At 44.4% G+C, this 11,431-nt stretch overlaps 1 protein-coding gene across 1 annotated transcript in view; it reads right to left on the bottom strand.

Annotated features, from left to right (window-relative positions):
* Window positions 1-711: 711 nt before the first annotated feature.
* LOC139321359 (IgGFc-binding protein-like) overlaps window positions 712-11,431 on the bottom strand; it is a 32,741-nt gene continuing 22,021 nt past the window's right edge. The window contains exons 6-10 of the mRNA XM_070950031.1: window positions 8,156-8,760; window positions 6,208-6,781; window positions 5,193-5,392; window positions 2,421-2,801; window positions 712-1,008 (exon numbers count right to left, since the gene is read on the bottom strand). Of these exons, the coding sequence (XP_070806132.1) occupies window positions 712-1,008; window positions 2,421-2,801; window positions 5,193-5,392; window positions 6,208-6,781; window positions 8,156-8,760 (2,057 nt within the window). The remainder of the gene's footprint in view (window positions 1,009-2,420; window positions 2,802-5,192; window positions 5,393-6,207; window positions 6,782-8,155; window positions 8,761-11,431) is intronic.

The raw sequence follows: 11,431 nt of genomic DNA, 5'->3' as shown, positions 1-11,431 counted from the left end.
CTACCTGTGCAAACTCATGTGAGTATGTGTGCCCGCTGCTTGTGTGGAACCATACCCTTCCATCCCCCCCACCACCAGTCTGCAAAGTCAGAAAGATTGAAGACCCCTGCCCTATACCATTTCAGACAAATCCAATCTCTTAAAAAAAAAAAACTCCCAGTGTTAGAGCACCCACAACTTCTGGAGACAAGTCATTCTACAGATTAATTGTTCTGTCAGGAAATTTCTCCTTCGTTCTAGGTTGGTTCTCTCCTGGATTAGTTTCCACTTTATTGTCTAAGGTAAAGGTAAAGGTTCCCCTCGCACATATGTGCTAGTCGTTCCCAACTCTAGGGGGCGGAGCTCATCTCCGTTTCAAAGCCGAAGAGCCAGCATTGTCTGAAGATGTCTCCGTGGTCATGTGGCCGGCATGACTAAATGCCAAAGGCTCATGGAACACTGTTACCTTCCCACCAAAGGTGGTCCCTATTTTTCTACTTGCATTTTTTATGTGCTTTTGAACTGCTAGGTTGGCAGAAGCTGGGACAAGGAACGGGAGCTCACCCCATTTCACGGCACTAGGGATTCGAACCGCTGAACTGCCGACCTTTCAATCGACAAGCTCAGCGTCTTAGCCACTGAGCAATCGCGTCCCATTTATTGTCTAAAGATGGGGTTAAATTAGAGAGCAAAACTAGAAAAATGTTAAAAAAAAGAAAGACATTTCTATCCTTACGTACCTTGTTGTATTCCTGTTCTAACTCTCCAGTAGTTCAGGACTTCAGTAATAGTGTGGGCCTTCTTCCCATGTGGAAGCCTCAAGTCATCTGCACCATTATTGTTGAAGTTCCCACAGGATCTGAACACTTTGTTGGCCAGGGTTGCGCTGATTGTCACTGTTAAGTCACCCCCAGTGCTATAGAGAACCCGTACACCTGATTCATGTGCCACTACCACCGTATCTTGGACCAGGGTTATGGAGACCTCCTTGGAAGGCTGAGCTGGGAGGTGCACAGGATGCCCGTTCACCTAGAAAATGCAAATCCACAGGTTACCTGGAGACATTGTATACTGAATTGTGGAAGATACGGGAGGAAACCAGCGGTGAATAAGAGTGCTAGAAAGTGGCAATTTTTTTTCTAGAAAATCAGTACTTACCACAGCCAGAGAATGCAATGGTGACTAAATTTACAGTTCCTTTAGCATCAACATCAGTGGTGGTATTCTACTGGTTCGCACCAGTTCAAGTGAACCGTTAGCGCCGACTTTCAGCCGTGAGCGAACCGCTTCGCTCCGATTTTGAAGTGGGACTGCCCTCCTGCCCCTGCATTAGACTTACCTATATTTCCATTTTCCAAAGCCCAGCTGATCAGCGTGGTAGAGTGGATTGCTGTGCCTCAGCTGTTTTCCTTGCCAGCAGCAGTGTGGAAAGTGAATTTTCTGCAAACTGTACACTTGTATATCAATCTGCACCTAATTCTTCCATCCTAAATTGCCATGTTAACTCATAGACATTTAATCTCTGATGTATGCATTCAGTTTTGTAGCTACTAAGATTGTTGGATGAGCAGGTACAAAAACAGCATGGGTTGAAGCTGGGAAACAGGCCCCTCATCAATCAACAGGAATGCTGCTTTAACACCAGCTTAGGAGGTGAGGGCTTAACAGCACAAGAAAACAACAGCCGATGACTTAATAGCCAGCCATCAACACCCCAATCAACAACTAAAAAAGCCACATACAACAGGCACCATATAAATACCATACTCAGAATAGCCGAAAGCACACACTCTGCTAGAGAGACGTTCCCTGAGGATGGGCTCCAGCATGAGTCTGAAAGCTCGGAAGACTAAACTTCTAGTCCAGGGGTGGTACTCACTTACCTTCGTTACCGGTTTGCAAATGTGAGCGCAGGACCTTCCGCACATATGCAGAGCGTCAAAACTGGGGTGTGATGACATCCGGGGTGGCTGGGCAGAGCCTCCCGCCGCTGCCACTACCGGTTCGCCTGAACCGCATAGAACCAGCTGAATACCACCACTGCTCTAGTTCCAGGGACTGACCCAGATCGGACCCTGCAATATTATCCTGGGACACGTATATCTGCCTTCATTCATTTGATCTCTGTGTTACCTCCTAGTCTCCTAAGAGTACATAGGCTATAACTTCACTGCAGCTGCATCTCAGTTGCTACTGGTACCTTTCATTATACAATTTACACCTCATTGATTTGTTCATTAGTTGTGGCAGTCTAGGTCAGACAGAGACAACTAGCTGAAAAGGAAAGAGGGAAGGAAAGGCAATTAGGTGATTAGAAATCCCATACTTTTTGTATGTGGAAGGCAAAGAAGGAAGGAAGAAAGAGATAGATAGTACTATAAGTAGAGTAGAATAGGTGAATAAAACATGAGAGCTATCATCTGCCAGTAGCCGTTTCTTACCGAGACTGAGCTATCCTTATTCACCAGCACAATCAGTTTGTGGAAATAGACAGTGACGGAGACCACACTGGGTGTCGCACACTGGGGACACTTCTTCACCTGCACTACCACCCGGAACCATGATTTTGACTTCGCGTTGACAAGGGCCGTGATCTCAAAGGACCCCTCACTTGGAAGCTTTCCAGATACTCCATCAAAAGAGGTGAAGATGTGTTCATGGGCAACAGTGCAGTGTCCTTCCTTCCGGACACAGTCCCATTTGTTATTATTCAGTACACAGGTTTCTCCAGCTGCACACGGGAATGGAGTGCACGTCAGATGACCTTGACGTTCACAAGTGCATCTCTCCATGCAATTGGATGTGATCGTTGGAGTCCCAGGCTGCAATAAAAAATACAGCAGGTTTAGGGGTGGGTGGGGATAGCTAAGAAATGGCCAGCATCCACGGCAGGATGTATTTATATCTTACATTAATAAGATGATGATGATCACAATTGCTGTGGCATCATTGCATATTTGCAAAACCTTCTTATCTGATATCTAATTATCAGCCTTCCACTTCTATTGGGTTTGATAGATGGATTCCTTAATTTCTATTAATCTGGATCACCTCTCTTTTCCCACTGTCTCTCTGGTATCATCATCATTCCCGTTTTTATTTTCATTTCTCTTTCCATTCAGAATAGAAGACAGAATAAGAGAGTTGGAAGGGACTGTTGTGGAGGTTAATTGTTCTCACTGTCAGGAAATTTCTTCTTAGTTCTAAGCTGCTTCTCTCCTTGATTAGTTTCCACCCATTGATTCTTGTTTGCCTTCCGGTGCTTTGCAAAACAGGTTGACCCCCTCTTCTTTGTGGCAACCTCTCAAATATTGCAACACTGCTATCATATCACCCTTAGTCAGGGGTGAAATACAACAGGTTCTGACAGGTTCTGGAGAACTGGTAGCAGAAATTTTGAGTAGTTCAGAGAACCCGAAAATACCACCTCTGGCTGGCCTCAGAGTGGGGTGGGAATGGAGATTTTGCAATATCCTTCCCCAGGAGTGGGGAGGGAATGGGGATTTTGCAGCATCGTTCCCCTGGAGTGGGGTGGGAATGGAGATTTTGCAGCATCCTTCCCCTGCCACGTCCACCAAGCCACACCACGCCCACCAAGCCATGCCGACAGAACCGGTAGTAAAACAATTTGGCTTTCACCACTGCCCTTAGTTCTTCTTTTCACTAGACTGCCCATACCCAATTCCTGTAACCATTCTTCATATGTTTTAGCCTCCAGCCCCTTAATCATCTCCGTTGCTCTTCTCTGTACTCTTTCTAGAGTCTCAACATCTTTTTTATATTGTGATGACCAAACATGGATGCAGTATTGCAAGTGTGATCTTAGGCAACATGAAGCAGTACTAACACTTCATGTGATCTTGATTCGATCCCTCTGTTAATGCAGCCTAGGATTGCATTGGCTTTTTTTGGCAGCTGCAGCCCACAGCTGGCTCATATTTGTCCCTCTCGCAGTTACTGCTATTGAGCCAAGTTTCATTCCTCCTTATCCTTTAATATTTTACTCTTTTGGGATGCAGCAGTGAGAATGCCAACATGTTTTTGTTTGCTGGCAACCCCGGTTCATCCATAAGATCTGCTTTGTACAGCTATAGTTCTTCTACTTTGGAGAATCGACAACTTGCTACTGTGCAGATGCTATTCTGCTTCCTAAATCATCAACCCTGCAGGACCATTCAACATGCATCACTGAAACGGAAAAGGCAGAAAGCCAAAATCAAGTAGTGACTAGATGTCTCCTGCTCTGTTCTTTTATTGAGATAATCAGTCATTTCCTTTCAGCTCAGTCTACTCCATGGGTTGTTATGAGAAAAACTGGAAGAAGACGGAACGTTATGTCTATGGGTAGTCCTAGACTTCACAATCATAATAAAGAGCCCTGGTGGTGCAGGGGTTAGAATGCAGTATTGCAGGCTGATTCTGCATTCCACTGCCACGAATTAGATGCTGACCAGTTCAAGTTTGACTCAGCCTTCCATCCTTCCAAGGTTAAGTCGCCAAGACTTATTAGTTGAGTTGGCATCTTATAGAAATTGAATGAATAATAAAATTAAGCGGGCACCTTTGGGATTTTCAGCACATGCTACACCATTCTCACAAAATGGGGGCTCTGGGGAGGGCCTTGCCTAGTTGGAAATGGCCACAGTCCCCCCTCCCCCACCCCATTAACCATTGTCTAGTCACCCAGGAGTCTTCCTCCACTACTCATTACGTTTTGTCCAGGCAAAAGGGAGAACAAGGGACTTAGCTGCACCTTCCTAGTCTCTTATCCTATCCTATCTTTCAGGAACTGAAAAGCTAAATAGAACAAAACAATTGCAATCGTGAGAATTTCTGCCTTCACTTCAGAGGTGGGTTTCAGCCAGTTCTGACCGGTTCTGGCGAACCGGTAGCAGAAATTTTGAGTAGTTTGGAGAAGCGGTAAATACCACCTCTGGCTGGCCCTGCCCCCAATGTATTCACTACCTCCCGAGTCCCAGCTGATCGAGTCCCAGCTGATCGTCTGGGTCTTCTTTTGTTGCTCTGCACAGGAGAACAGAGCTGGAAAGCAGGTTAGTGGGGTGGGCAGGGAATGGAGATTTTACAGTATCCTTCCCCCTGGAGTGGGGTGGGAATGGAGATTTTGCAGTATCCTTCCCCTGCCATGCTCACCAAGCCACACCCACAGAATTGGTAGTAAAAAAAAAATTGAATCCCACCACTGCTTCACTTGCCTTAAACCAGATGCCTTTGTTGAAGCAGCGACATTGACTGACGGGGGCACAGTGGTACCCAGCCATAAAGAAGCCCTTTCTGCATTGGCAGCCTTCAGCACAGTGGTTGGGGCACTTTGTGATGCCGGTTGCCTCTTTGCATCTGATGGGACAAGCCCGGGTGCAGAGTTCATACTGACTGTTGACCGGGCATTTCATAGCTGCAAGAAAGGAAGAAGACTAAGTTACTTGAAAAGAGAAGATAGGCAGCAGCCACAGAGCAATATGAGAAGCTGTATGTTAGAACAGAGATTGTTCGAGTTCCGTATTGACTAGCTTGACAACCAAAACGAAACCTTCATCTGACACTGCTTAGATTTGAACTAATAATCTCCTGCAGGCAAAACCATGTATTTCCCCCCACCCCCACCCCATTTGAGCTACAACTCTTCTTCAAATAATATGCAATGGATTTCTTCCTGCAAGGAGAAGAAAACATTACTGCCAGAGCAGGGGTGGGTTCTAAATTTTTTTACTACTCGTTCTGTGGGCGTGGCTTATTTTGTGGGTGTGGCTTGGAGGTAATGTGACTAGGTGGGCATGGCTAGCTGGTCAGAGTCATTTCTGGAAGGTCCTCGCACTTACGACCCGACTCATTTGTTTGCTTTTAACACTGATCAGCTGTAGGACGGCCCTTTGAAGCCCCGCCGCAAGAGTTTAAACAGTTTTTTCCCCTCTAGTCATCAGCTGGGACTCAGGAGGCAGCAATAGATTGGGGGTGGGACCAAATAAAAGGTAAGAATAACGTGGGGGGGGTGGGGGGGGGTGGGAGGGCGGTGGGGGTGGGAGAACCAGTTCGGTGACGTCATATCGTCACCGCTACCGGCTCAGCCGAAGCAGACCGAACCGTGAGGAACCCACCACTGCACCCGAGCTATAGATATTCACCGCTATTGCAAACCTCCCATTCTCCCTACTCTGCCTTAGGAGATGCTCCCACTCTTCGTAGAAACTGCCTTCCTAGGAGAAGACTTACGACAGAAGGTTGTTGTCCTCCAGGGCTTGATCTGGATGCCAGCAGCTTGACAAGCAGCAACGTAGCTATGGATAGCTCGGCAGAGAATAACTGGGTTCCCCCTTGCCTTGCAGAGGTCATGCACGCAATTGTTGTAGAAGTCCGTAGGGTTGATGGTGGAATAGCAAGCACTGAAAGGTCCATAAGAGGACTGCAAAATGCCACACTGGGTGCTATGTATGTAGCTGGCCTTCCGGCTCTCTTGACATGCACCACACACTACGGCGGCACAATCTTCGGTGCAGGCGGCAGACGGAGCAGCTACTTTCCAAGCAGCTGAAAAGGTTTGCACGCTTAGGGCCGGCTGGCCAGTGGGCAGAGAGATGTCATCGAGGGGATGCCCATTGTAATTGCCACATAAACCACACATCTGGCTGTGATAAGCTTCCGGCACCTGGACGATCAAGTGGTAGAGTTGATCGAAAGAGACAAACAAGCCAAAGTCCGTCCGAAGAACAATGTTGCTCCCATGATAGAAGACCCACATACTATCGCTTTCAAGGCGGAAAGGTAAGTAGGTCATGGCACCGTTCACCTGTAGAGGTGGTAAGGAATGAGAATGAAGCAAGAAAACATTGAAGAAGATCAGTTATCTCTGGTTCGTCTAAAAGAACATGTCACTTTTGTCCATGTATTCATTTATTACACAATTAATATAGCTGCCCAAACATAGGTGACTCTGGGAGGGTTACAACATTTAAACATCCACCAGATTAAAAAAAAAAAACCCATTACCCTCTCCACACACACATACACAACCACACATATGGTAGGAGCAATACAATTAAATAACCTTCTAATCAGCTTTATCTCCATTCATAGTCCAGAGGTCCACTGAGAAAAACCACATTTTAGGGCCTTTTGGAAAAGCAACAGGGTGGGGACCGACTATATCTTGTGGGGGTGGGAGAATGATATTCCATAGAGGACCACCACTGAGAAGAGCCTTTTTCATGGTCCCACTAGGTGTACATTCCTAATTGATGGGTCCCATAACATACCCTACTTTCCCTCTAAGCTTTTGCTGTCTGATATAGCAAGGTGAACAAATCTGTCAGTCCTAGAGGAGATCAACCCTGACTGCTCTTTAGGAGGCCAGATCCTGAAGATGAAACTCAAATACTGGCCACCTAATGAGAAGGAAGGACTCACTGGAGAAGAGCCTAATGCTGGGAAAGATTGAGGGCAAAAGAAGAAAGGGATGGCAGAGAATGAGGTGGCTGGATGGAGTCACTGAAGCAGTAGGCATGAGCTTAAATGGACTCTGGGGGATGGTAGAGGACAGGAAGGCCTGGAGGAAGATTGTCCATGGGGTCGCAATGGGTCGGACATGACTTTGCAACTAACAACAAAAAAAATAGCTAGAATCATTCTCCGCCCACGTTCTATTATATTCATATGGACATCTCAACATGTACGTCGTCAATATTTGCATTGCCTTGTGGCTGATACAACCATTTTGTCAAGTTTCGAGGTCATCTCAAATAAATTGCATTTCAAACAAGGTCTTTGAAGAAAAACTCGTATTTATTAAGCACGACATCCTAACCTGACTCCAATCGGAGCCAACACTGACTTTCAGCCCCCAAACCCTCCCTTTCCGTTCCCCACTCTCCTGCACTCATTGGCCATCTTCCAAGTCATTCTACCCCTAATCTACTCCAGCTCAAAAGAATTTCCCCCTGCCCATCCCATCTCCTAGGGGATATTATCTCCAGGGAAAATAAGTAGTGAAAAGTCAAACGTCCCTTTCCAGACGCCTTTGCTTCTCCTTCTTATGTCAGCACTAGAGTAAATGCAGGTTGAAGTGCTGACACATTTGCTTCTTTAACTTGCATGCTATTGAAACTCCCAACCAAAAGCAACCCACCTATCCCTACTTGTAATATTTCAATTTATATCTCCTTACCAGGATAATGCCTCTCTTTTCCCGCAAGAGAGAAATGGTGTTTTGGTAGGCTGTGATAGATACAACTTTAGTTACGGAGATTTTGCCCCTGGATCGCCTTTCATTCTGTATGTTGACTGAGAAAGGCGGAAGGGAATGTTGGCGTGTACAGCTCCTCGCCAGCGTATAAGTGCAGTTGCTCTGAAGATCAAAGGTGGCACCATCAAAGGTGATGTAGTGAGGGTCTCCAGCTATGTGACAGGTCCCAGTCTTCTTGGGAGCATCTGAATGGCACTTCTGGATACCTTCCACCACACGGCACTCCTCGTGGGGTCCACAGGAGGAACGGTGGCACTCCATAATACCACCGACGTGACAAGTGCACCGCTCCTTGCAAAACCCATTGACAAAGAAAGACTCGCCTGCCTTGTAGTAGAGACCTTGATGGACACAGCCACATTGTGAGATGGGGACACACTGGTCACCGCTCAGGACAAAACCTTGGTTGCATTCACATCCTTCTCGACAGTTGGCAGTGCAGAGGACTGGATTGAAGAGGCTGTGACAGGTCACTGGGCAGTGGCTGGCACAGACTTCATAATGGCTATTTGGGGGGCAGTCAGGTTCTGGGGAACACAAGAAGACATTGTTGCATTTTGCAGAAGATGGTCTGGTTGTATCACATTTTCTTTAAACAATTTTTTAAATTTTTTATTTAACATAAAACAGTCAATGTCTACCTAAACAGTGTGTTGTCTGGGTACAATTAATTTTGAGAAATTATAATGATAATAATAACAATAATATCAGTGGTCGGATTCAGACGGTTCTCTCTGGATCGTACGAACTGGTAGCGGTGACTGTGGGAGGCTCCACCCACCCACCCGGACGTAATGCGTGACTACTATGCATGTGTAGAGGTGGCACGTGCGCTCAAATTTGCGAACTGGTAGGGAAGGTAAATGAATCCCACCTCTGAATAATATTCATAACATTAATAACATTAAGTTAGGCCTGGCCTGGCCTAACCTCTCTTTTAAACTTTTTTAAAATTTTTAAAATTTTTAAAATTTTAAAATTTTAAATTTGTCTTATGAATTTGGGGTGTTTTAAATTTCGTTTTTCGCGCCAATTATTTAATTGTATTTTAATGGTTTTTTAACATTTGTATTATATGTATTTTATTTGGCTGTTCACCGCCCTGAGTCCTTTGGGAGTAGGGCGGTATACAAATTCAATAAATAAATAAATAATAAATAAATAAATAAATAAATAAATAAATAAATAAATAAATAAATAAATAAGAATGGTCACATAATAATAGTAGTATCTGCTTATCCATTTTAGTGAACTTTCCTTATGTAATTAATCATTCTCTAATGCTTTTAAATATCTTAACTTCTGTTTCTGTTATTTAGCCATTGATAAAACTAACCCCATGTTAAAAAGTATTCAGTTTCTTCCTTCTCCTTAATTATATGTGTTAATCTATCCCTTTCTGCGCATTCTAATATTTTTTAAAATTACATTTTCATCTGTAGGGATCTCTTCGTTTTCCCACTGCTGTGCAAACACAATTCTTGCTGCTGTTAACACGTGTAAAATTAAATATATATTCCCTTTATTGTATTTTTCTGGTAAAATATCACATTTTCTTAAATCTCCCTGAGGATTTGTAGTTTAGATCATCGATAGAGTCCCAGGTTGTTTACCGATGCTTTATGTTCAGTTTTCTTAATCTCTTACTCATTTTATCATCAAAGAAAGGAGATATGTTAGTTTCTGACTTCTTAGACCATCGTTTCTCAACTTTGGCAACTGTAAGATGTGTGGACTTCAATGCCCAGAATTCCCCAGCCAGCCATGGGAGTTGAAGTCCACATATCATAAGGTTGCAAAACACTATCTTAGACATGGTTTCAATTCAACAGGTTCTGACAGGTTCTGGAGAACCGGTAGCGGAAATTTTGAGTAGTTCGGAGAACTGGCAAATATCACCTCTGGCTGGCCCCAGAGTGGGGTGGGAATGGAGATTTTGCAGTATCCTTCCCAATTTTTTTTTTACTACCGGTTCTGTGGGGGTAGCTCGGTGAGCATGGTGTGGCTTGGTGGGCATGGCAGGGGAAGGATTCTGCAAAATCTCCATTCCCTCCCCACTCCTGCGGGAAGGATATTGCAAAATCTCCATTCCCACCCCACTCTGGGGCCAGCCAGAGGTGGTATTTGCTGGTTCTCTGAAGTACTCAAAGTTTCCGCTAGCGGTTCGCTGAACTGCTCAGAATTTCTGCTCCCGGTTCTGCAGAACCTGTCAGAACCTGCTGGATTTCATCCCTGATCCTTCCCCCGGAGTGGGGTGGGAAGGGAGATTTTGCAGTATCCTTCCCCTGCCACGCCCACCAAACCACTCCCACAGAACCGGTAGTAAAAAAATTTGAATTCCACCACTGGTTTCAACGCGCTTCTAGAGGGTACCTCTAGATGTGATGATGCCCTTTCAATAGCTGAATTAGGAAAGTTAAAACCTGACGGTAACATAATTAAGCCAGACAGTTTTTAGTTGGGTTAACCAACTAAAGAGCATCAAGATTATCCTTTTGAGTCTGAAGCTAGGAACAAAGATATGAAAGCTAGACTTGCTTATTAGAATCAAAGACAATCTAAGAATTGCCCATACAGATATTACTGAATTATTATTCCCCCAAACCTTTGCCATTGGACATGAAAGCTAGGGCTGCTGGGAACTGTAGTTAAGAATATCTGGATGACTGTGCGTTCCCTACCTTGATCTGGTTGAAAGTTTTTCATAATGATTAAGCATAGTGGTTTTTTTTAGCTGACCCAGCTTCTAGTCTGGGTGAGCAAGAATGTTATCTCCCTAGCCACTTTCTCATTAAAATGAATAATTCATATCTTTTTCACTCCGAATAAAAAAAAAAAAAGTGGCTTGCTTGTTGCTTTGCTCATCATTCTTGGTAGGAAATTTCTACAAGCTTCTTATCCATAAATAGTCTGCTATGGATGTGAATATAATTCGTTCGTCATGAATTGCAGTAGGAACTGACCTAATTCATATTTCTGATCAGTTTCCATAAGGCTGAAGCATATATCCTTTCCTTACCTCATGCGATACTGTTCTCCAATACATAAAATCATGGACATTAAGGAAATATATAAAACTAATCTAGATTTTTGTGGAGAGTGGTTTTGGCCCAAACCTACACATTGGCCAAATCTGGATAAAACTGTTTTGTTTGCATAAAAACACTTTTGTGTTTTGTGTTTTAAATCTGTCTGTTT

This window comes from Pituophis catenifer, unplaced genomic scaffold (genome assembly GCF_029215685.1).
Source record: "Pituophis catenifer annectens isolate HBS135680 unplaced genomic scaffold, rPitCat1.0.hap2 SCAF_9, whole genome shotgun sequence".
Lineage (NCBI taxonomy): Eukaryota > Metazoa > Chordata > Lepidosauria > Squamata > Colubridae > Pituophis > Pituophis catenifer.
Note: the sequence above shows the minus strand (reverse complement) of the source record. Positions and strands in the feature narration are given on the sequence as shown.